The following is a 23,870-nucleotide window of genomic DNA, read 5'->3' as shown; positions in this document are numbered from 1 at the left end:
GGCAATCTTCGATATCGAAGGAAGMGGACTGCAAAGCATCTTCCAATAACGAGCAAGGTACTCCTTGCGGCGAGGAGACTCATGGAGCTGTGCGCCACCAATAGAGGTGGCGAGACAGATTATGTTGTACGGAGTCTCCATGTCGAGCCTCCAATTGGACATTCGACATTGCTGCTGCTGCACCCTTTGTGCGCAGGACTGCCAACGGCAACAACATCCACTTCGAGGCACAGCGGATGTAAGGCCGTGATAGGTTTCAGTTTCGCTTGCGCGCGCATGGCCGCCCAAAGCCGTTGACTGTCACACGCGACAGAATGCGGGGGACGGCCAGTCGGCACCAACAACAGCTGCGAGGCCGAAATTGCCGCGTGAAGTAGCATCGGCCGACAGCATTGCAAGTGCCGCACCGTGTTGTACTCATTTGTGGACGATCGTACGCTGGTGTTGATCCGTCGATAGTATGGCTACAAGATCGAATACGGTGGCCATCGTGGGCGCTGGTACGATAGGACTCTCATTTGCGGCCCTTCATCTCACCAAAGACCCATCCTGTAAAGTTGCCATTTTCGACAACAGGTCCGACCTCCAGGCCTATGTCTCCGAACACTTGCCCCGATATCTGGTCGATGCTGATCGCGACACATGCTTCGCACGTCTGACACTCGCTGAGAGTCTCGAAGAAGCAGTACGAGATGCAGATATTGTTCAAGAGCAAGGACCGGAGAATGCGAGCTTTAAGATCCAGATTTGGCCCGAGATTGAGCAGTACGCCCCTCAAAAGGCACTATTCTGGTCAAGTACCTCTGGCATCCCAGCCAGTGAGCAGGTCAGGGACATGCAGGACAAGAGTCGGCTCCTCGTCTGTCATCCATACAATCCTCCTCATATCATGCCGTTGCTTGAGGTGGTGAGATCGCCAGATACTTCTGACGATGTCGTTGAGAGGACATTGTCGTACTGGCGAAACTTGGGTCGGGCACCCGTAGTGATCCGCAAAGAATGCGTCGGCTTCGTTGCAAACCGGCTCGCGTTTGCACTATTTCGAGAGGCATGCTCGCTCGTTGCTCAGGGGGTGGTAGGTGTAGAGGATCTGGACGAGATTGTCCGGACCTCAATGGGACCGAGATGGACAGTCGCAGGTCCTTTCAAATCCTACCATGCTGGTGGTGGTGAAGGTGGGTTGACCAGCTTCATGGCAAAGATTGGAGATACCGTGCAGGGCTGCTGGAATGCCAGCGATGAAGATATGAAGAGGGGTAACATTGTGGTTGGCGGACCCTGGCAGGACGATGTTTGCAAGCAGACTCAAGAAGCGTATGGCATGGTGAACACCAGCGAGCGGGACTTGAAAACAAGAAATATTCTATCAGCTGTTAAAGATAGTTGTAGGGCGTAATGCTTTAGAAGCGCGTGTCATCGAGTTTCATTCGCGTGATTGGCGATACYCTATGCCAGGTTCAGTCACCGCGGAGCTTGGCGCGTCGGAGTTGGCGTTCACGGAGCACCTCGTGTGGTATGGGCGCATATCATGTAAATCTAGGTAGCCTTGTTCTTCCGAGCGATCAGGGTTTCATAAGCAATGTGAAGATGCAGGTGTGCCGGAAGTGCCGGTACCTTAGACCGGATGCGGGAGCAAGTAAGACCACCCCTCGATCAAGCACATGTGTGGCACCGATCAATCTTCTGATATCATGCAAATGCTTGCTAATTCTCCTTCAAACCGGTGAAAACTCCAACACTGTGGAGTACTAAGCCTTCCTCGGTACGCCTTCTGTCTCGACATGCACTGCTTGGCAAAGATGGTGTTCTCGTGGTATTCAGCCCAAACTCGTAGGCCTCGCTGATTAGACGTTGTTCGGTTTTCGCCATTCACGTGCTTCTAGACCAAGCCATCGTATAGCGACAGAGCAGACACGATCGTCTCGTCGCGCTTGCTACCTTCCTGCTGGATTGTCAGTCATCGATTGTCTTGCRGCATGCATTAGCCCATTGACTGTTACCTTGAATTCGGCCATGTCCAAGCTGCCATTCTCATCCTTGTCCATCATTTTGAAAATCTTCTTCACTCGCTTCTCGGGTGTGTCCTCGTCTTCTGGTAGTTTGACCATGCTGCCGACCATTTTGTAGATAGCTTCGACAATGGACAGCATCTCCTCATAGCTTATCTTCCCGTCCCCATCAATGTCGTATAGTTGGAAGGCCCAGTCCAACTTGTCCTCCATCTTCCCCCTTGACGTGACGGACAGAGCGCAGATGAACTCCTTGAAGTCGATGGAACCCGACTTGTCTGCATCGAATACGTTGAACACATAATCGGCAAATGAGGACGGATCGCCAAAGGGAAAGAACTGTTTGTAGATCTTTTGGAACTCGGACTTGGTGAGCATGCCGGAAGGGCAGTCCTTGAGGAAGCCTGCAGCAAGTCGTCAGTGTCTCCCGTCCATGAGCTATCAACTCCACGCAACCAACCTTTGTACCACTGCTGCAGCTCCTTCTTGTCGAAATGGGTGGCTTTCTGGAGGTCCAGCAGCTCCTGCTGGGAGAGCTTGCTCTGGCTGTGGGAGTAATTTACGGTTAGCATGTCTGTCGAAGTATCGGTGTGTGTGATGCCAGTGCTCCGGGCAAACTCTCGCGCAAACTCCTTGAGACCGATCAAGAGGGCACACTCCTGCTTAGCCTTGAAGGACGGATATGACTGCGATTCGCAGCGCGGGATGTGGCAGGGACGCGGACGGGCAGCATGGCCAGCAATACTGATGCGCCGAGTTGTGGGTGAATGCTCGTCGACGGTGGGCATGTCAGGAATGATGTCGTGCACCTTTCGCAGCTCTTCGTGAGGTGGAGTATCTGCCATGGCGGAGGAGTGTTCGAGGTTGTTGTGTCCACCGCTGGGCGCTTGATGTCTTGCTACACGTTGGTGCTGTGCAGGCCCATCCACGTCTTTTGACCTCGTCCTTGTCTCGTGCCCAGTCCCGCCCAGCAGGTCAGACGTCACACGTTCGCACGTGAGAAGCCAAGGCCAGGCAAATCAAGGCAGTTCCAGCTCCCGATTGAGAACGAAGCGAATGTCTGGGAGGATGCTGCACATACCTTTTGCCCATCGTGGGCAACTGGGGCTGTTAAGAAGCTCGACTACCGCAGGCGGAGGAATATGCGCGTGGGAATGGACAATAAGGGAGTTTGGTGTGGTTATCGCGGGGAACGGGGATGTTGCTTTTAGCGAGTCGCGGCGGTTGTTTTCGATGTGTGGCAGGTGTGTTATAGACGCGAGCTCAAAAGTAACATGTAGTCGTCGGCGAGGATCACCAGGTCATCATCGTGCATGGGATACACGGGCACAGCGACGACAAAACCTGCCGTCCTTTCTGAGACGACGTGAAAGGGCTCGCGCCCGCCCCTCMGCGAATGCCGAGAAGCGCGCTAGACACGAAAAGTGGCGGTGGCGGAGTCGTCTTCCTGGCGGTTCGAGAAGCTTGTTCCATCCCACGCTGCAGCTTGTTCGTTGTTGCAGATCTTGGACCGCACAACACATGCACATGTCGGCGCAGGGGCAAGCCTGCGACGTGTACCTCTCCGTGTCCTACTGCTGATCACAGCTGCTCACGGAAGCATGTGAATTATTGAGAGCTTGCAAATTCCGAGACGGTTTTCATGGCAACCTCGTATTTTTCAGATCGGCTGAACAGCAGCGGGTCGACGCTGTCCCCGTCAACACCCGGCAACAGATCCAATGCTCTTCAGAATCGAATCACCAGTGTACTCTCGGCCTCGTATGCGGATCTCGAGATTCGAGATGCCTTGGCCCTTCWCGACGAGCGTGGGCTGCACAACTCGGCCGAGACGAGGAGAAATCTCAGGCTTGACATCCAGGAGGAGCTCATACAATGCAATGGTGAGGTTGTGGATGATTTTGGCCAGGTTGCCGCACAGCTACAGCGGATGGGGAACACCATTGCAAGCCTCAATAGCAGCTGTGCCGAGATGAGAAAGCATATTGTGGCCGCGAACCGCGAGACCGGACCAATGCTGGACGAAGCGAAGACAATGACATCTGAAAGACGACAGGTCGAATCAAAGCAGCAGCTTCTTGATGCTTTCAATGCCCACTTCGTGATGTCGGATGCAGATCTTGCTAAGCTGACCTCCACCGCCGAACCTGTCGATGATGACTTCTTCCGCATCTTGACCCGAGTTAAGAGGATACATGGAGACAGCCAAATTCTACTAGGCTCTGAGAACCAGCGTCTTGGTCTCGAGATCTTAGAGCAGAGCTCCCGTCACTTGAATGCTGCGTTCCAAAAGCTTTACAGATGGATTCAGCGCGAGTTCAAATCTCTTGATCTCGAAAATCCTCAAATCAGTGGTGGCATTCGACGCGCCTTGAGAGTGCTCGCTGAGAGGCCGACTCTGTTCCAAAACTGTCTGGATTTCTTCGCAGAAGCTAGAGAACGCATCTTGTCGGGTACATTCTACGCGGCTCTTACCGGCGGACCAGTAGACCCTCGTCATCCTGTCTTGGGCAAGGCCATTGAGCTATCTGCGCATGATCCTCTGAGGTACATAAGTGACATGCTAGCATGGGCTCACTCCGCCACCGTCTCTGAACGTGAGGCCCTGGAGGTTCTCTTCATCTCAGAAGGAGATGAAATCGCCAAGAGTATCCAGGCAGGCATAGAGTCGGAACCGTGGATGCGGTCGCAAGCAGACGGGGACGATGGTGTAGAGCCGGTGTTTGATGGTCGTAAAGCACTGAATGAGCTTGTGGATCGTGATCTATCTGGTGTGTTTCGTCAGCTCCGCCAGAGGGGAGAGCAAGTGGTGCAGAGCCATGAGGATGCAACTCTATCCTACAAAATCTCCAACCTGACGACATTCTACACGGGCATGTTTGCCAATCTTCTAGGCGAWAATTCGTCTCTCCTTGACATGCTGCGACCTCTGGCTGAGACCGCACTGCGCGCTTTCCGCTCTACCATGCGAGATCATGTAGCCAACCTCCAGACCGACTTCAGTATCAGCCCTTCTGGATCGGATCTAAGTCCCCCGGACTTCCTCACGGAAGCACTTTCAACCCTGCAAGTGCTGATGAAAAGCTACGACACGCACTCAACGGTCCAATCAACTCGCGCAGAGCGTATTGAGGGCTTCCAACCTATTCTTCGCGAAGCCTTGGACCCGTTCCTCGCAGGCTGCGAAAACCTCACCAAGCGTCTACGCAGTCCTAGCAGTCACATTTTCGCGCTGAACTGTCTCCATGAAACCCAATCAACTCTTCGTTCGTATCCTTTTGCCGACAAGAGCGAAGAGTTGCAGCAACGCATCAGATCCCACGAGGCTGAGCTCATTGATTCTATGCACAACTGGTTTCTCGCGAAATCCGGGTTGAAATATCTGGTCGATAATGTCAGTGTCACCGAGGACCTGGCCTCGAGCTACAAAGATCCGAGTCAGTTGGCCTCTATTGCACAACAATTGGACGCATTCTTGCCGACTGCGACTGAAGATGCGAGAGCTTTTATCGGTGGGCTGAGTGATAGAATCATGGTCCGACGAGTCATTGAACAAGCGGCCGAACGGTTTGTCGAGGACTTTGATGCCGTGGAGAAGCTAATTGTCAGGGCCGATGAGGTCAAGGGGAAGATGGCCAACGGTGACGAAGAGCACGAGGATGAAGTGCGTCTCTCAACTGTGTTCCCGCGTACCGGGGACGAGATTAGAGTGCTTTTGAGCTAGGTGAAGTGAAGCACATGCCTACGATACACATGGGGGCTAGCTGACGCGCGAATAAACCCAACAATTCAATGCGATGCTCCATGACGAATCCAAATGATATCTGCTTCGCTTCTGCCTGCCAATAACTTCCAAATAATCGTCGTAAGGACAAGTCTCATCCGGCCGTGCTGCTGATCCGGCTTCGGTTGTGGTCCTGTTTTCCCGTTACGTACATGCCTTTACAAGATATGCCAAAACAACACGCCCATTGCGGCGAAGAACGTCAGACTAATGCTTGATCCATCCATCGAGCGAGTCGCACCTCCTTTCTTGTCACCGTTGGCACTGCCATTGACGGGTGCATCGTTGTTGATTCCGAACGGAAGACCCTGGTAGCCAAAGGTCAGATTTTGAGCCACCGAAGTGTTGTAGCAGGTGTCTCCCGCAATGTTGATGTTTGTCAGGTCGTCGGAGTGGACGATGAACATGTACTTTCGCTGGTCGAGATCCTTGAATCCCGAGGTATCGTAGGGGAATTTGTCGGAATCGTCAGTGGCAGAAGTATTCCTGAGGAATATACATTGCACCTGATTGGGATAGTCGGTCGCCATCTTGGGATAAGCTTTCATGACATCTGAGTTAGATGTGTCTGCTACCAGAACGAACTTCCGCTGCGGGAAAGTCTCCAAGATCTTAGTGAGCAAGAATTGGCGAATCGCCAAGGTCGCACTGACGTCGCTGAAGTTCAAAGGTCTGGTATCAAAACTTCCAGCGGGGTAGGTATTGTAGATGAACTCCTCGTAGTTACGAGTCACCTGCTCTGGAAGCGTTGTTAGGTAATGGAAGTGTGCGTCAGGCAGACTCTTGGACCAATTCGCGTAGATCGATGGCATATTTTCCCACTGCACGAACGGGCGAGCAAAGGAGTTGAGCAGGCCCTCCTTTGGATCATAGATCTTGGTGATGCGGAGAATGTCATCAATATCAGAGATGATAGTAATACCCTCGTTTGGTACAAGGTATGCAGTAGCATTGCCCTCGGTGGTGTTGGAGACGAATGTCGAGAGCTTCTGAATTTGCTGCGTCTCGTTGCCTGCCATTAAGCCGTTGCTATTGATGGGAAGGAAGACGTCAAAGTCACCCTGATCTGTAGTCTTGTATGGCAGTGTGATGTTCTGCATCTCGCCAGGTCCACCCTCGAAGGGCCCAACTTGAATGGTGGATACATTGACCTCATCCTGTTGGACCACGAAGATTGACGCAGTTACATTCCGTGCTTGATCTGCTTGGGACTCGGGCAATTCCGAGACAGACGTGTCGATCAAGAAGACATTCGCAAGGTCATTCAATTTCTCCTGGGAGGTATTGGGCTGCTTGTATATGTTTCCATGGAATCTGACGTTCCAACCCTGATCGGYGTAGTTCGCATATGGAGGAAGGTTGAGAGCCTGCGTGGGTACAGCAGCCAATTGATCATCACTCAGTCCAAGCGAGCTGACAACACTCCCTCCCGTGGGGAAGTTCTGGAAGAAGGGTGCAACTCCGCTTGCGACGTACGAGGGGACCTATATTGAAGTCAGCGCGTGACCACCGATGAAGATGTTGTTTCCTCACAGCAGATCCCAAACCTGAAATGATGGAATCAATATCAGAAGTGGCCGCATCCCCGAGAGATTTAATGTCGGAGATGATATCTCTCCTCAGGTTGTTGTGGTACGTCTTTGTTGGATCATAATGCACTACAGATGGTGTCACCAACGCGTCCTCCGGCCGCACCGCGTCTGGAGCTGCCACTGGGATCGGCTCGACGGGCACAGGTCCGGCAGCGACGAGGACGCTCAAAAGCGATGCGGGAAGCAGCAGGCTTCGGAGGGTGAGGAAAGCCATGGTTTACTGGGCTGCGATTCGGACGATAAGAATAGGTGCAGCAGTGGAGCTGTGGAGGATGGGGAACAGGTGGTGGAAGCGTTCACAGGTTTAATGAAGAGGGAGTCTTGTCGGGTCTTAGCAAATGCTTGCCAGCAGGGATGTGACATCAAGCGCGTCTCACATTTCCAGGATTTCGATCCCCTCCGATCCTTCCGCCGACATGCCTGCATTATTGCCAACAAAGAGCTCGGTGGTCGCCCAGTGAACCAGGTGTGTGGTGCGGCTAGTCATTTGTACCCTCACTTCCAAGTTGTACTGTTCGGACGGCCATGCGACCTTGCACGCCCGCAGACTGTCCACGCGTCGGAACGTGGCAGAGATCTGCTTGAGATGTGTTTAGCGAGTCATGTTATGGTTACACCGAGACCGGAGAAAGGCTTGGCATATGCTTAGACGACGCGTCTCCTCGCGTCTACCTCCAAGCTTACATGTACTGCACAACACGCTCATCCACCTGAGCATTCCATTCCTGCGTCTTCTCACAACCCGAAGACATGTCGCCACTAGCAGAATGCCACATCCTGGAGCTGCCCGTGGAAGTCCTTCAACTTATCGTGGCCGCATCGCCTGTCCGGCGGGCTTTCGAGCTGCACACTCTGCGTCTTGTCTGCAAGGCTTTTGACGCCGCCGTATTTGATGCCTGGGCGGAGATATGGATCAGTCATCTATGGTGCTACTTGTTGGATTCGCAACGGATGGAGCGACTGCAAGCCATTACCTCACGGAAACATCTGTCGTCGAAGATTCAGACCATATCCTTTAGCCTGGATCCGTGGGAAGATGAATCTCGGTCACAAATACAAATTGTCCCAACGATGCTTCAAAGCATCAATATCAGCCGATGGAAACACGTTTTGAAAAATGAGCAGGCGGATTTCCACGAGGCCCATCGGAAGCACATGTATGATAACTATCAGCTCCCAGCCTCTGGGGCTCTGGAAGCCATTTTCGCAAATCTTACGAGTTCATGCAAGCTGGAGTTGGACCTKAGAGTGATTTGCAGCCAGAGCGACCCTACTACAAAAGTAGAACAGGATCGACACCAGATAGTAGATGCTATCGTTGGCACGCAGTTCCCTGGTCTACGAGAGTTGACGCTGTTCAACACCGAAGTCTCGCCCGACGTGCTGCTCGAATTTCTCCAGCGATCGTCAAATAGTCTTGAGGAACTTACTATCGACGGGACTTCTCTTGACAGGCACTCAAAAGACGGCGAGGATGCCAATGTGTCCTTGGACGATGGCTATCTTGCTGCCCTCCTTCAGACGTTGCTCGACCGCACCAAGCTTCAATACCTGAGACTTGACAATTTCATGGTCTCAGGACAAGATTTCCTCTTCTTCAAAGGAGGCTTTTTCAAAGACGGCGGCAGTAGAGTGGAGAGAGTTGAGCTGGATGGTGGGATGGACATCGCAGCTTTTCTTAGGCTGAACATCGAGCATGCTGATGAGATCTTTGTGAGAGAAGTATAGCCAGCTTTCAGGTCCCTAAGGTATCAAAACCCGGTGCTCAATGCCGGACCTGCATACCACACTGAGGCCCAAGCTTCATTGCGACAATCCTACTCGTGTAAACATAATACAACAGGGACCTCGAGTCAAAACTTCGATGGGAGCAAAATGCATGGGGTTCTGTCGACGCTTTTCAAGCCTTGGCGATCATGTTTCGTTCACCTATCGGTGAGCTGCAGCATTCCCGCAGTGGCACGTCACTTTACGTGCGCTTGGATTGCATCAGACTTGATTTGAAAGGCTCTATACTTTTAATTCCTGCTCGACTGGCACTTTGATGATGCTTTGACAGATTTCGCTGTGCTCTCGCAACCACGGCCCAGCATACAGCGTGCCGCATATCAGCCCTGCGAACGGCAGACTCAAGAATCCAAGCAAGTACAGCTCCCATTGCGCACCCAGATGGGAGTAGAGAGGCGCTGCCGCGAATGATAGGCCTGCTGCGAGAAAATTGCGCACTATCCAAGTCGGAGCAATGGCTGAAGCAATGGCAGTCTGAGTCAAGTGTTAGTTATTGCACGACACGAGGCATTGTATGCTGACATACCTTGTATGAATCCGCGACATAATTTGTCAGTCCCATGAAAATTAAGACCATGCCCAAGGAGAACACTGCCTCCCCGACTAACATGTACATGTAATGAGCCCGGCTTGCCACCACATATCCAACGACAAAGAGTGAGATGATGACTAAGAAGCTACCGATGCATGCAGGGGGCAGTCTGCGTAACTCTTGTTGCCGATCACTCTTATATCTGTTGGCTTCAGACAGCGCCTGAAGAGCTGGCTCGAGTATCGTGATAATTAACCCTGCCAGGATGGCCCCAATGGCAATGGGGACGAAGACAATGACCTGACGGTCCGTCCCAAAGCCATAGACGTCCGATCCGATCCGTGGCAGAAGTTGGAAGAAGAGGAAAAATATCGAATACAGGAGGCTCAGAAATAATGTGCTGGTGGTGACAATTGGCTCCATAAAGATCATTCGAAGGGGCAGGACTATTCGAGACCAGGTTTCCTCCTTCTTCATTGATTGGGACTCGATGGAGGACGCGGCACTCACAACCTTTGCGGATGTCTCGGGGAGTGAAAGTACTGCCAGAAAGGCAAGCCAGGCGATTCCGGCGTTGATCAAGAAGCAGATATCCCACCTGTCCGGCCATCGGGAGATCACAGAAATGGATGTTATGGCAGCCATGAGAGGACCTAACGCTGTAAGCACCATGGTCCAGCAGTTCATGATCCCTCTGATGGCAGGACTTGGGGCGATATCGGCAAAGATGCCGTTCGATGTGCATAATGTTGCCGAGGATCCAAGTCCAGCGAGGAATCGGAAGGCAAGTAACGCTCCCCAGTTGGGTGCTTTTGTGCATGCTGTCGTAAAGGTCGCCATGAAGAGGACACCAGCAGCGATTGACCATTTCCGACCACATCTTTCGCTCAAGGGGCTGAACAGTAAGGGCCCGAGGCCACAGCCCTGTTGTATGTGAGTACACGAGCAGAGCTGATGGAGTTCTGGACTTACCATAAGATATGTGGAAACAAGAAAGGACTTTTGGCTCTCCGGAACCTCGAAGGTTGCGGTAATTCCATCACCGCCTCCCACAGCAATCGAAGCACCGAAGGTGCTTACGAAAGCTGCGAGATAGACAATCAATACGACAAAGACAGCGTACATGCTGGTTGCAGAATCAGTGTTGAAAAGAACCAACGATATGGACGCTCAGGAGTCCAAAGCTGCGAGTCGAGAAAGTTAACACTAACGAAAGTAAGAAGAGTGAAAGACTTTTGACAAGAAGACTTTTCTCTTTCGCTTCTTCCATCGATCCATATCCACTATCGAATATTTCGAGATGCCATTCCTTGGATGCATCGGCTCAATGTTTCGGCTACGAGCGGTTTTGCGGAAGTCCGCCTAAGTGAAGTGAATGCTGCTATCGGGCCTTTGCAGGTTGCTGTCCATTTGACAAGGTGATCTGCTCCAAGGATGAACCATGTCAAAGTCTGGGCGTAATGCTTGATTTGGCTCTTGGCACTTGCTAGAAGCAGCCATGTAGATTTGTAGTGTTCTGAAAGTGCGGAATAGATGATTTGGATACTTAAGGAAAGATTCTCGATATATAGGGCTTCCATACACTTGAACACGTGCATTGAGTAGGCCTAAGGTATACACACTAATAGTTCAAGCGAAAAGTAATACAAGAACAGTGCACATTACTCACTTCTAGAAACAATCGTCTTTCTTAATCGCAAACTAAGGGAAACAAGATCACCCTGGGTTATTCTTTCCCAAGGAACAACGACGCAAAGGGACGTAGCTTCCGTAAGAGCAGTGAACACCATAAGCAGATAACGGCAGTGTGCCTGCCATGGTGCTTCGTTTCCAACGAGCACAGGTACTCAGATCGCACCTATAGTATTCACAACAGCTTCAGATTGACGAGAACTCAGTCGTACACATATCGCCATTGCACTTGCGACTGTATCCAAAGAGCTTGTCCCGGACCACTACCCAAACCCTAACCCTAGCGTAAGCAGTTGACGTTGCTGCAGCACGCTCTATGTCTTTGCTTGGGACCAACGACATATCTCGATGATTTTGCATCACTCGGCAGCTCAGAACGACTGGAGGAGTAAATCAGTCACTTTGCCGAGATGGCATTTGCTACGTCGGTCCCCCTCATGTGACAGTCCACATCGATGCCTCCGAGACAGCTCTTCTCATGTMCGAATTCAAGTGCCGTCGAGCGACACAACAGCGCCACAATTACGGCCGGGACATCGCAGTTCCCAGTGCACTGTCACCGAAGACCCGGAAATGGCTTCCAATGGCGTTGTCAGAGGACCAAGACGTTGAAAAATTCGGTTGATGCGCCCTCAACCACCAGATGCCGTTGCGAACTGCCAAACATCGAAAAGTCTAATCGCTGCCAACGTCATCGTGTTCAGGACATATAATGATCGAGCAGCACAATCCCAAAGGTTTAAACAGAAATCAGACCCCCTTTGAATGAAAGAAACAATTGCAAAAGTCATGTCTCCAACCACACCWWWKYYWKKYAWYGWKRMGSCRRCCMCCGAGATCTMCACGCTCGACAAAACCAAATGGACGAATCCTTCATACAAACTGCCAATCCCATCTCTTCGGTTCCTTTTCCACTTGGAGTGTGACATGGAGGCATTTCGTCATATCGGCGAGGGCCCTTTCGGAGATCGATCCACAGTCATCTTCAAAGGAGGGAGATCCGAGGGCCCGAAGCTTCGCGGCGAGATTCTTCCTGGAGGTGGAGGTAAACACCACAAGATTCATACTTCGATTCGATGCGATTGCTGACGAAACGAGTGTAGATTGGGAGATTGTTCGTAATCACGGGGATCAACAGACTGCCCATCTCAACACACGTTATAACCTTGTGACACACGACGGGGCCACCATCTATCTTCAAACCACTGGGACTCGCACTGGAGCCAAGTCTATCATTGAGAAGTTGGGCGAGGATACGAGTATCACCGCGGATAAGTTCAAGATGCGTTTGAACATGACTTTTGAAACGGGGGACGATAGGTACGGCTGGCTGAATACCGTCGTTGGCATTGCTAGTTCAGGACGGACAGGAAGCCAAGTCATTTACGATGCTTATGAAGTTGTGTAGGGCAACGATGCTCGAAAATTGAGTCGAAATTTATTGAAGAATCTGCGGCATGGTGTATGTATCGCAGGCTTCCGTCACACGCCTATCTCTCATCTCTGGAACCCAACCCGTTGACCCTGCTCTATCCCGTGGAAAAGGCTTCCTCCAATACCTTGAGATGATCTGTAAAGCCACGAGTGGAAATCCCCAAATTGCTGAGTTGGGCAGCATTTTTAGCGGCCAAGTTGTTGGTATCGACAATCATGCTCATAACCTTCGAGATCTGCCGCTGTTCACCACAATCGTCTTCGAGAGTGCCCAGGACCCTCCGGAAAGATGAAATCCGCCGCAAGTGAGCTCTGCGCTGTTTGGTGATGCCGTTCAACCGTGCCAGCGTCTTTTGCTTTTGTGGCAAACTAACTTGCCACTTCGCGGGATTGGTCGTTTCGGCGACACGTAGCAAGGTTTCGATGCTAGGTACGGAGCAGGTATCGTCGAGGTAGCGTTCGTCATGCTGCAGTTGCTTGAGTTCACGCGAGCAGGCGTGGATTCGTTCGTCGAGGGGATACTGATTGCCACCCATGTTGAAGGATCGATTGATGTTGATGAGTTGTTGGGAATAGTCGCGGAACGTTCGATTGATGTGTAGGGCGTTGATTGCTCGTTGTTTTTGCTGGGCAAAGGTTGTTCGAACGACTTGTTGATATTGCTGATTGAATGTGGAAGAGCGGTGTGTGGAAGAGGGAAAGGGTCAAAGGTGGTGGGAAGGGCCCTAGTTGTAGAAGCTCACAATGCTCACTGGTCACCGCCAAGTCCCACCTGATGAGCACGAATACAATGCTGTGTTGTCCAACACCTGCACACATCTGACCAAGTGACATGTTTGGACAGCGAAACAGCGTGTTGAGTTGGCTGTGACAGCGTACGGGACCAGCTCTATTCTGTGGCATAACCAGCAACACACAAGTCATGTTTAATGACATCGCTGTATATTGTGTGCCTGCCTGCAGGATAGGGGTGCGACTTATGATAGGAGGTCGACTCTCTCAGCGTCTCAGCACAACAGTAGATTGGTCATTGATCCAAGATTGTGACTAGAGATTGGAATGATCCCAGTGGCAGGACATAGTGGGAAAAGGCCTCTTGTTGTTCTTTGCAGAGGTTAACCTGTTGAAAAGAAACATTCGGTCATAAGGTCTAAAATCCGGCTAGTCCCCGCCGAAGGATCAGAGGATCACTTGCTCGCCTTATCTACGTCTTTCAATGATCAAGACAATCCTCTGCACATCCACTCCTCAAACAATGGAAAGACAGTACTTGTTCATCGATGGTGTTCACGCAAAAGGGGTTACCAAGCGAGCGACCCGAAGCCACGTTATGAAGGGAAAGAACGTAGGAAGAAAGTTGTTCCGGCGATCCAAGCAGGCATGTGCTCCTCTTACGATTGCCAAGAGCTTTGGGTACCTGGGGATCTCGCTTCCCGTAGAGATTGAGCCGTGGTCTCAGCAGATCATCAATCATTGTKAGCTTAAAGTTGCGCATATCCAACCGCGGCTTGGGTTGACACTTTCGATAGTCTTCGAGTACACCTCCACGAGGCTGTATCCTATCAACTTTGGAATCATGCTGCAGGAAGTCATGGTCATGTACTTGAGAACCATCTGTGTCGACGAGACTGGTGAGCGGTATTCCATCGTGGAGGAACGGCCGGGGCTGACCTGCTCTCAGTACACGCATGCTGTGTCAGCATGATGCAGGCCTGCAACGAAATATTCTCTTCCAACGGCGAGAGTTCACCCAAAGCGCTGAATCATATCTCTCGAAATTTTGACCTGATACAACGAAGGATTGACGGTGACGATGCACTGTCTGACTCGACTTTGGCGATTGTGGTATCACTCTTCCACCAAGAACAAATTCGAAAACAATATGCGGCTGCAAGAGTGCATATGAACGGTCTCCAGCGAATGGTGAAGCTTCGGGGTGGAATCAGCAAACTCGAGAGCTCCCCCTATCTGCTGCTGAAAACCTGCAAGTGAGTTGTAGCTTGATTTCCAAGACTTGGTTCTTTTTAGCTGATGTGGTGATAGGATCGACATCATGTTCGCATTGCAGAGCGGACAGAAACCAATGTTCTTCCGAGACAATATGGCGTACGTTCGTAATGTAATTTCGAAAGAAGGCATGTCACTAGCATGTACCAATAATGCTCTTTTCGAGCGTTACAGCCAGCTAGATTCCAACTTCCAGGACGTACTCGTAGACATCGCAGGCTCTTGCTCGCTGTTCAACGAGAAAGGGAAAGACGTCCCGCTCGGTATGATACCATTTCTGGAGCTCATAATATCCATCTGCTATCGGCTGCTCCGTTTCAGGCCATTGCAAATTCCGAGCCGACAGAACGATTCTCAGGGAGCGCTACATCTAGGATCTACCATCGTGATGATGACCGTGTTCCTACAGCTCGGTCATCTCAGAATGATCGACTATACCTTGATATCACGATGTCTGCAGCAGACACTCACTGCTAGTCTGCTCGATGAAGATTGTGAGCTGTACCTATGGCTCGCTGTCATCGGTAGCATCTGGACTTCTGGAAGCGAGGATAGCAGCTGGATCATCGCACGTGTGCGAGAGGCCTCGGATCGAGCTGGCCTGAAGAGTTGGACTGAGCTTCGGGGCCGTATCGCAATCTTCCCATGGATCCATGTCATACATGATCTGCCGGGGTATGAGATATGGCAGCAATGAGGCTGTGGACTAAGTGAGATACTGGAATACCCTCTGACAACACTAGGCGAACTTCTCTCCCACCAACTCCTCTGAAAGTGCCCACAGCTTCTCAGCTTCTGCACTGGAAATCGCTCGAGGGTCCGCCTTTTCACTGATCTGGCAGTCCATCAAATACGACCCGTAGTTCTCCTTGCCATCCCTCTCCTGTCCCACTCCTTTTGCCAAGGCTGGATCCAGGGCTGCAACAAGACTAGTCGCTGCACCAGCACCCAGAGTCTTCAATTTGTAGAGACCCTTCTTCCCCAACTCGGCGACAGCCTCCTTGGTCTCTTTGGCGAAGTCTCTCTTGAGTTCGGTCTCAATAACACCTGGATGGAGTGCCAATGTCAAGATACCATGTTGCTCGAACCAACGCTTGTTAGCTCCAACCGCAAATAGCAAATTAGCGACCTTGCTGCGATTGTACGCATCGATCGGGACATAGCTCTTGGACTGCACGTCCTTGTATCCCCAGCCTTCTAACCATGTATAGTTTGGCTGCTCAGCTTCTGGAAGAGTATTGTTGACTTTTTCGAAGTTGTAATCAGACCAGCGGAAGCCAGCGATGGCCGGCGAGCCAGAGCTGACGTTGACTACTCGCACATGGCCTTTGGGACTACTTTCAGCTGCTTTGATGAGCTTGGGAGCAATAAGATTGGTGAAAAGATAGTGGCCAATGTGGTTGCAGCCCAAGTGCATTTCGATTCCCTCAGGAGTAAGCGTGTGTTCGGGAATGCCCATCACTCCGGCACTGTTGACCAAGATGTCGAGTTTGGGAACGGTGGACCAGGAGAGAAACTCTGCGGCAGCTGCGCGGACAGACTTCTGGCTGGAAAGATCCATRTGGAGGGTACGAAAGTTGGTGTTTGGAAAGTCCTTCTTGATAGCGATGATACATTCCTCCATCTTTGAAGGGGAGCGTCCAGCTAAAACAAGACATGCCGGCGATTGGGATGCCTGACATTGGGTTAGATTTGACATCCGGATGAGTAAGAGGGTTTGGAAAGTATGCTCACAAAGGCTTGTGCAGTTGTAAATCCAATACCGTGGATATTGGCTCCCGTGATGAGGACTGTCTTGCCTTGAATAGCCGTGGAGAAGGCTTGGGCAACCTCAAGGGCTTCCGTAGTGGCACCAAAGTTCGAATGTGTGGTGGAAGCCATGGTATTGATTGGATGCTCGCAGGGAGATGAATCCTAGAGATGCTGCAATGGGAGGGAAGAGTGTATTTGGGAGAGAGAAAACATGGGCTTTCTGGGTTTATATGTTACAGCCATGGCATACCCAATATATGTCGCGCTACGTTATCCAATGAGAGACTTACTACTGCATTTAGTTAGGTGTCCATGGCAATAATGGCTCTTTGCTTAACACCGAAAATCAAGGTTGCTCTGAACATGCTCTCGAGGAGTCGAGAATGGAGACGAGCCAATGAGAGACTTACTTCCTAATGCAGCAAGACTGCGGCTTTAAGCTTGCAAGACCCGAGTAGGCTCAAAGTCGCAGATTATGACAAGATTGCGATTGAACATGGACGCAATGATCTTCTCGAGAAATGTTGGGAATCCAGTTGATCAGAGTCGAATCGCTGATTGCCACCTATGGATTGCTATCATCTGCCGCATTGTCGTTCTCCTGACTGGCTTTCGTCCGAGAATCTCCCCAAGAGGTCGTCAAAGTCGGGTTTGTAGTGGCATTCGTGCGCACATCTACGATTCAGTGTCCAAGGCTGATCGTACTCGCGGTGTATCATCGTCACAGAACGCGACGTCGCTCCAAGCTCACATCCCGCAGTCTCCACCCGGCATGCTCAGGCTCATCAGACATTATTTTTCGCTTCTCGTCCTTCATTTGGCCCGCCTCGAGCTGTTCAACCACTTCCGCCCGGCCTCTTCCTTTCCCACTCTTCGGGTGTGTGACATTTGGGCGTCCAGGCGTGGATCGCGGCGATTTCCTGCTTCAGCGTCGAGTTCACCAGCCGATGCCGTGCCAGCGACGTCTTCTTAGCGAAGTGTGGCGAGACGATGATGGCCTCGTACATCTGACCGCAGCCACCTGTAAGCACATGTTGTTTAGTACAAGAAAGGATGCCGTCATCTGACTCTGTCCCCTCATGCGCATACCGCTCATGTCCACAATTTCCACATGGCTTGCGTCCAGTTTCTCCCGCAGCGTCGTCTCAAGACTCTGCGGCGTGACGCCCGAGCTGTTTTGCATCGCCGTAGCTTCCGCGTCTGTCGGAGCACTCATATTGAATAATGTCCACGGGTGATGTATTGAAAGGAAAATCAGATTGATTGATTAAATTGAGATGGGGAAATCTGCCGCCGGCGATCGGCCATGCATGACGTTCTGAATAAATTGGAGCGCGTCCCCCATCTCGTCCTCCATCGCACGATACACATCTTCACGCGACGTTGGCACATGTTCGCCAGCAAAATCCACCGGACAATGGCGACTTCTTCGCCATATACACGTAGCGTCGTCAGCGCCATGCGAAAGCTCTACCCGGAGGCATTGGCCGACAAGAGCTTCGACAATACGGGCTGTGAGCACAACAACCCAATGCTCCACGCTCGAGAGCTCATGGCTGATTGATCGATCGATTCGCAGTGCTGCTAGAATCTCCGTTCGATCCTCGTCGGCGCCAGAAGAACTCGGTCTTGTTGACAATAGATCTCACGACGGCCGTTGCAGATGAGGCGATCCGTAGGCAGGACAGCGTGGTCGTAGCATACCATCCCATCATCTTCAGAGGATTGAAGGCGTTGACAATGAAGGACACACAGCAACAAAGCTTGCTGAGACTGGCGGCGGCGGGCATTAGTGTATCGCCTCCTCATGGGTCTTGCAATGCCGTCATTTCTGACATCTGAACAGGTGTATAGCCCCCACACAGCAGTTGACTGCGCAGCCGGAGGACTTGGAGACTGGCTTGCAGACATTGTTACTGGAACATCGAACTCTGCACCTTCTGAGCAGTCCCCTTTTGACGCCGACTCTCAGCCACAGGGCCGACCCACCCACATGCTGCAACACCACCCTTCCCAACTGTCAATCAAAGACTCTCGCGCATTCTCACGAGGCGCTAGCAAACACGAACGCTACCCAATCACTCCAGCCAAAGTCTCCGGCCACGAAGGCGCCGGTATGGGTCGCATCATCAGGTTTCCTTCCCCAGTCCCCTTGACCGAGATTATCGATCGCATCACCCTCGGCCTGGGCAATCCAAAGGGATTTCCCATCGCGGTGCCCCAAGGGAAGCAAATAAGTGACATGAACATCTCAAGCATTGCGCTTTGTGCAGGGAGTGGTGGTAGTCTCTTCAGCGAGGCGGAGAAGAAGGGTGAGAATGTGGATCTGTACTTTACCGGAGAGCTGTCACATCATGAAGCATTGGCGGCGATTGAGAACGGCAAGTGTGTGATTGCGCTGTTCCACAGCAACACCGAACGCGGCTTTCTACACGGTGTCTTGAAAGAGCAGTTGGAAGGGCAAGTGCGAAAGGAGGTAAGTGGTCCAAGTTGCGAGCGCTGTTCACCCATCGACTGACACTCGTTCGTTCTCCAGTGGGACAACTTACGCCAAGATGAGGATGTGAAACAGGAGGCAAAGAAGCATGGCTATCCGGAGGCGTTGGACGAGGACCATGTAGAGGTGCACGTCAGCGAGGTTGATCGGGATCCGTAAGTCCAATTGAGGCGTGTAAGGCACAGAGCATGTCTAGACGGCTCCATACCCTCCATACCCTCCATACCCCTCCCCCACGTTTTTGATACATGAAACACATGCTGACCGTCCATGCCTTGCTTTAGCTACGGGATCATGGTCAGTCGGGATTGACCCAGCAATACGGTGATCGCCGGGTCCCCCGACCACCTTGGATGGTCCCACGTTGAAACAGACGGGAACTCAGAACGAAACGTCGCCGATGAAAAATTAAAGGAATCAGCAATCTAAAACGGGGAAAGTGAGACACATCGTCAGTCGCCGCCGAACAGCAAGTTCTCGACAACAGGAGTTTCCGAGATTTGAGGTCTCTCTGATAGTTTTATTGATCCAGACTTCAGTTCTCAAGCAGCCTTTCTCTCTAACGCAAGTTTCTTAGCGAGACCGCCCCACAGGACTATTGATTTTGGACAACACCATCGTGCATCTTATTCTCATGCGAGCAGCTGCCGTTTCGGGGCAGAGCCACGGCACATCATCACAGTTGGTATGGCTGCAGCTCTTGCAGTTCCGCATGCAATGCTGTCGATCACTCCTGTCATCACATTGCGTCGGCCCTCGGCGAATCGTATTGGTAGGGAGCGACGTTGTTCGTCCACAGGATTGCAGTTTCCGTCATCGCAACACTCAGGCAATACTAGCGAGTGTGCAACTTCACCGCCGTGCAAACCCCAAATGTGCGATCGCACTACTTACGGCATTTCAAGTTTGTGAAAGCTCGAGGCATGCTTCTTTCCAGAACTGCTGCCTTGAAAGTTCGCAGAAACTGAAATAGCAGGAACCATCTGTTTTCCACAACCAAAGAAAGCTTGGAGGACCATGTGTCAACCAACGCATTGGCAATGGAGATCCCATCGATGTTGAGACACACCTAGCACACAGGCTTCTGAGTGAACGCCTCTATGCTCAGGAACAAGCCGACGGATTACACCCAATAGATGCAGGCAGATCGTACTGCTGTAGGACGCCACAATCACACGCGGAATGCATATATTGGACCCGTTTGTTTGTCTACAACGCTCCGGCATGCAGGGTCGCGAAGTATACTACTTATGCTATGCCCACCGGTTCCAAACCAAGACATTGGCTTAGATCATAGATGGATTTCTGGATACGGTGCGCTTGGCTGCGCCCTGGGTGCATCATGCTGCATCGTTATGTTCCTTTTGCGTGGTTCGTGGCAGTGCCGACAGCCATGTTCTGCTACTATGATTAAATTGAAGGTGTTTGCAATCGTACTCTTGGTTCTTCACAGTCGGCGCGGGTCAGAGAGTCCGATTCGACCCACGTTCCTTGATGTCAGCTAATCTCGTGCATTACTGAGGACCGCGAGACAGGCTAGCGGACCTGACGTTGGTCACTGTCCGCCCGCAATTATTGTTCGCAGGGCGAACAACGGCAGTCGAGGATTCACGAGCCTGATGATGGGCACTACCGTCGTCCGGCCGAGACTGACGCAGACGTTGCATGTGTGACGATGACGCAGCAGCCAACATTGATCAGAACAAACGAGCTGGCGTCTGTTCGACATTCGTTGCACCTGTGCAGGGTTCCCGCTTCGTCTTGCAAGTTGCTGTCCAGCTTCCTGCGATGGTTCGCACCTTTCTTCAGAGCTGTGCTGTTGTGCATTAGTTCTGGTTCTAGTGGGCGACCTACGACCCACGGACCAGGCGGGGCTGAGTTTTGAGACACAATCGCCATGAAGGTCCCGCCATGCCGGGGTGTCGCTGTTTGGACGGCGCCAGACTCCGACCCTCCGGCTTACTTGTGCTTGCTTGCAGCTGCAAGTCATTTTGTGCTCTGAAGCCCGGTACTGGTCTGTCATTGGCAAGAATTCGGGGAATCCTCTTAGACGCGGCGGATGCTGTGCAGAGTCCGGCCGTGAGGGCTGATGAGCCTCACTCCTCGTGTTATCCCAGTCTCCTCAACAATCCAGTGCTGCTAGTGGTAGTCGTTGTGGGCACCGGCAAGCAGTGGAGCAGAGTGGGAAGTCCGAGACGGCTCTCGACAGATGGGCGGTCGTGTGCGCGCGACCAACGCCCTCGGCTTTCGCTTTGGAAGTGTGAGAACGGCTTTGCCGCGGAAAATCGAGCCTAGTGTCGATTAATTCAGCTTTTCAGACCAATCAGATTTCCCGTCTTTTCTCTGGCTCCTCCCGGCGGAGGGTCGAGCTGCAGGTCCGGCGCAGGAACCGTGCGCCTATTCCTCGAGCTGTGCAAAGTCTTTCCGCGCCTGCATGTGTGCTGCAGGTGGAGGAGGAGCAGCATTGGTGTGATGAGAGCAGTCGTGTGGTTCAGTCGACGACATTCCTGGCCGCAGCGAAGTGGCCCGTTGTATAGATTGTATCGCCAGACTTCCCCGGTTTTGCCCTCCACACATCCTACAGTCAGTCCCCAGCGCCTTGTCCACATCTCCATCTGTGCCGTCTCCCGTCTGTGCCGCCGTTTCTGTGACAGGGCCCGAGAAAGTGGCAGCGGGAGGATCGGAAGCTTCCAGGGCACGGGCAATCAACAACTCGCGATCCACCCTAGTCGGTCCCTCTTGTCTTTCCCTAACCACATCGACGGATACCGTCTCGTCCAGTCAATCAATACAGCGATTCCCCTGCTCGTTGTCCTGTCGCCGTTGTCGTCGGCGTGCCACTGCCGTTTCCTTTCAACTATTCAGCACTGGTCGCTCATTTCCTGAAGTTCAAGATCATTCTGCCGCGAGGAGGAGAAACGTCAACACAACAACACGCACCTGCCACCTCTGCACCAACGCTGGCCGCTTCTTCTCGCTCATTTCCRTCACTGACGGACGTCGCGTCTGCCCGACACTCATTTGCTGCTAATTGTCGTCGCTCGCCATTATGTCGACGACGTCGTCATCCGTCAACACGTCACGGTGCTCTGGATCTTCAGTGTCGTCCAATGGCTCCGCATATCAACTCATTCTGGACCACATCCTGACATATCCCGGCAACTATGAACTACCATTGCGTACAATGTATGCACTCAACACGGCACCGCGAGGCAGCATTCGCCCTGGCACTCCCCCATCGAGCAGTGGCAGCTCTCCCGCAATCCCACAGGGCGCCTTTCCGGATACGCAGACCACACAGTCCTTCACCGAGAACCTCCTGGCACAGGTGTCGCAGCTGTCCCACCAGACGGCGACACTGCCACCCAGCTTCATCATTGCCTTTCTCAATCGATGCTTCCCGGCAGAACTCACTCACGTCGACTTTCCCCAGGCTTTGACCGGCCTGGACTACCTCAAAGACCTCGAGACGCGGAGGCGGCGCGAAGTRGCCTCTGCCATGAACCGTCTCGAAGTTGACCGGGAATCCCTCGACCAAGACGCCGCCGGTCTCTCCGGCCGATATCCGGGCGTTCTCCAATGGGTCAAGTCGATCGAAGAGAAAGAGCGCAAGATCGATTCCCTGTACACTCAGGTGTTCCTCGGCCTCCGACGCTGGATTATCGTCAACGAGCTTTCCCTTCAGCCATTCCACAAGCACAATTGCTTGGGGATGTTGAACACATTGTACCCTCCGATTGGCCTGTCAGATCAGCCCACGAGTTTGCTGTCCCATTCCGTCCTCAAGAACCAGCGCGAAGGGTACTTCAAATACATCACCAGTGTCGAAAAGAATGGTCCGCGGGTCTTATCCACATTGATGCAGCAGGGCAAAGCACCTGGAGACGAAAACGGCTGGGTATCCGTCACGCGAACCCTCAGCATGTATCTCCAGCTGGCCAACAGCATCATCACCGAGTGCGGCCAAATCTCCAACGTATACGATGTATCGCCGCGGAAGAGCCGTGACTCAAACCAGACMGTCTCGTCTCGTCACACACGCAACGCAGATTCAGGCATCAGCTTTGGCAGCACTTCCTCAGATCGGCGGCCATCGACCCGCGGATCCGCGGTCGAGCCCGTGTCACCGATGGAATGGAATCGCCCGAAGACTCCCAACGGGTCACGTCCTGGCACTACGCTGGAGAAGATTGCACGCGGCTTCAGGACCATGGGACGCAGCAGGACTGATGTAACGGAGATTATCATGGAACACAGCACAACGCCCGAACCACAGCCGACCGAGAAGCCAAAGATGCTGCGGAAAATGCGCAGCCTTGGCTCTTTGGGCGATCGCAAAGGCAGCATGGCCAGCCTGCGCCAGAGCTCCGATGCCCCAGCTTTTGACGTCGAGGCAATGCGCCTGCAACGTAAAAAGTRCGAGGCTTCGGCTCTAGGCCACGAAAAAGTGGACAAGCGGACGAGCCATGAAGTATGAATGACGGCTGTACACCTCTGATGTACACGCCTTTTTCTTTTGTTGGAATTGATGACCGTCACGATACCACGACCGGGGACAGCAGGCCGGCGAGCTTGGGGACTTTTACAACGTATTGCGCTCGGTGCATATGGGTCTACATTCGACTGTACATGTTTGGGCCCAGGTTGCGAAAATCGGGACAGAGAGCGCTGTGGCGCTGTCCGAAGCTCTCTAAGCATCATTGTTGATACATGATTGCGAGCTAGACATGCTGTTTGGGAGGACCTCTGCACACTTTATTCCGCATGGTTGTTCAAGGGACGT

The 23,870-nt window shown here is 52.3% G+C and overlaps 13 protein-coding genes; 7 read left to right on the top strand and 6 right to left on the bottom strand.

Moving 5' to 3' along the window:
* Positions 1–460: 460 nt before the first annotated feature.
* Positions 461–1,396, top strand: RCC_00324 (related to hydroxylacyl-CoA dehydrogenase; the record flags this gene model as incomplete). The annotated part of the gene is made up of 1 exon (XM_023765476.1): positions 461–1,396. One exon carries the CDS (start codon positions 461–463, stop codon positions 1,394–1,396), a length of 936 nt encoding a protein of 311 aa, XP_023621244.1.
* Positions 1,397–1,879: 483 nt separating this feature from the next.
* Positions 1,880–3,101, bottom strand: RCC_00322 (probable regulator of phosphatidylinositol-4-OH kinase protein; the record flags this gene model as incomplete). Of its 2 annotated transcripts, XM_023765474.1 has the most annotated exons (4): positions 1,880–1,942; positions 2,001–2,413; positions 2,470–2,555; positions 3,091–3,101. In XM_023765474.1, 4 exons carry the CDS (start codon positions 3,099–3,101, stop codon positions 1,880–1,882), a joined length of 573 nt encoding a protein of 190 aa, XP_023621242.1. The 2 variants fall into 2 exon arrangements, with proteins under 2 accessions (XP_023621242.1, XP_023621243.1); XM_023765475.1 differs by lacking the exon at positions 3,091–3,101 and having other exon boundaries at positions 2,470–2,854.
* A 550-nt stretch (positions 3,102–3,651) lies between these two features.
* On the top strand, positions 3,652–5,733 carry RCC_00321 (related to Conserved oligomeric Golgi complex subunit 6; the record flags this gene model as incomplete). The annotated part of the gene is made up of 1 exon (XM_023765473.1): positions 3,652–5,733. The coding sequence occupies one exon, from the start codon at positions 3,652–3,654 to the stop codon at positions 5,731–5,733; it is 2,082 nt and encodes a 693-aa protein (XP_023621241.1).
* Positions 5,734–5,951: 218 nt separating this feature from the next.
* RCC_00320 (uncharacterized protein) lies at positions 5,952–7,599 on the bottom strand (the record flags this gene model as incomplete). XM_023765472.1 has 2 exons in its annotated part: positions 5,952–7,277; positions 7,327–7,599. 2 exons carry the CDS (start codon positions 7,597–7,599, stop codon positions 5,952–5,954), a joined length of 1,599 nt encoding a protein of 532 aa, XP_023621240.1.
* Positions 7,600–8,135: 536 nt separating this feature from the next.
* Positions 8,136–9,113, top strand: RCC_00319 (uncharacterized protein; the record flags this gene model as incomplete). The annotated part of the gene is made up of 1 exon (XM_023765471.1): positions 8,136–9,113. One exon carries the CDS (start codon positions 8,136–8,138, stop codon positions 9,111–9,113), a length of 978 nt encoding a protein of 325 aa, XP_023621239.1.
* Positions 9,114–9,395: 282 nt separating this feature from the next.
* RCC_00318 (uncharacterized protein) lies at positions 9,396–10,830 on the bottom strand (the record flags this gene model as incomplete). XM_023765470.1 has 3 exons in its annotated part: positions 9,396–9,647; positions 9,700–10,629; positions 10,678–10,830. The coding sequence occupies 3 exons, from the start codon at positions 10,828–10,830 to the stop codon at positions 9,396–9,398; spliced, it is 1,335 nt and encodes a 444-aa protein (XP_023621238.1).
* Positions 10,831–12,324: 1,494 nt separating this feature from the next.
* RCC_00317 (uncharacterized protein) lies at positions 12,325–12,805 on the top strand (the record flags this gene model as incomplete). XM_023765469.1 has 2 exons in its annotated part: positions 12,325–12,442; positions 12,501–12,805. The coding sequence occupies 2 exons, from the start codon at positions 12,325–12,327 to the stop codon at positions 12,803–12,805; spliced, it is 423 nt and encodes a 140-aa protein (XP_023621237.1).
* A 121-nt stretch (positions 12,806–12,926) lies between these two features.
* RCC_00316 (uncharacterized protein) lies at positions 12,927–13,367 on the bottom strand (the record flags this gene model as incomplete). Its single annotated transcript, XM_023765468.1, has 1 exon — positions 12,927–13,367. The coding sequence occupies one exon, from the start codon at positions 13,365–13,367 to the stop codon at positions 12,927–12,929; it is 441 nt and encodes a 146-aa protein (XP_023621236.1).
* A 719-nt stretch (positions 13,368–14,086) lies between these two features.
* On the top strand, positions 14,087–15,535 carry RCC_00315 (uncharacterized protein; the record flags this gene model as incomplete). XM_023765467.1 has 4 exons in its annotated part: positions 14,087–14,306; positions 14,361–14,462; positions 14,513–14,819; positions 14,875–15,535. The coding sequence occupies 4 exons, from the start codon at positions 14,087–14,089 to the stop codon at positions 15,533–15,535; spliced, it is 1,290 nt and encodes a 429-aa protein (XP_023621235.1).
* A 42-nt stretch (positions 15,536–15,577) lies between these two features.
* Positions 15,578–16,537, bottom strand: RCC_00314 (related to double substrate-specificity short chain dehydrogenase/reductase 2; the record flags this gene model as incomplete). Its single annotated transcript, XM_023765466.1, has 1 exon — positions 15,578–16,537. One exon carries the CDS (start codon positions 16,535–16,537, stop codon positions 15,578–15,580), a length of 960 nt encoding a protein of 319 aa, XP_023621234.1.
* An 889-nt stretch (positions 16,538–17,426) lies between these two features.
* RCC_00313 (related to BolA domain protein) lies at positions 17,427–17,806 on the bottom strand (the record flags this gene model as incomplete). XM_023765465.1 has 2 exons in its annotated part: positions 17,427–17,611; positions 17,680–17,806. 2 exons carry the CDS (start codon positions 17,804–17,806, stop codon positions 17,427–17,429), a joined length of 312 nt encoding a protein of 103 aa, XP_023621233.1.
* Positions 17,807–17,980: 174 nt separating this feature from the next.
* On the top strand, positions 17,981–19,399 carry RCC_00312 (related to NGG1 interacting factor Nif3; the record flags this gene model as incomplete). XM_023765464.1 has 5 exons in its annotated part: positions 17,981–18,104; positions 18,170–18,384; positions 18,437–19,066; positions 19,127–19,242; positions 19,372–19,399. The coding sequence occupies 5 exons, from the start codon at positions 17,981–17,983 to the stop codon at positions 19,397–19,399; spliced, it is 1,113 nt and encodes a 370-aa protein (XP_023621232.1).
* Positions 19,400–22,271: 2,872 nt separating this feature from the next.
* RCC_00311 (uncharacterized protein) lies at positions 22,272–23,564 on the top strand (the record flags this gene model as incomplete). Its single annotated transcript, XM_023765463.1, has 1 exon — positions 22,272–23,564. One exon carries the CDS (start codon positions 22,272–22,274, stop codon positions 23,562–23,564), a length of 1,293 nt encoding a protein of 430 aa, XP_023621231.1.
* Positions 23,565–23,870: the final 306 nt, after the last annotated feature.

The sequence above is a fragment of the Ramularia collo-cygni genome (genome assembly GCF_900074925.1).
Source record: "Ramularia collo-cygni strain URUG2 genome assembly, contig: RCC_scaffold01, whole genome shotgun sequence".
Taxonomy (NCBI): domain Eukaryota; kingdom Fungi; phylum Ascomycota; class Dothideomycetes; order Mycosphaerellales; family Mycosphaerellaceae; genus Ramularia; species Ramularia collo-cygni.
This window is presented reverse-complemented; position numbering and strand designations above follow the sequence as displayed.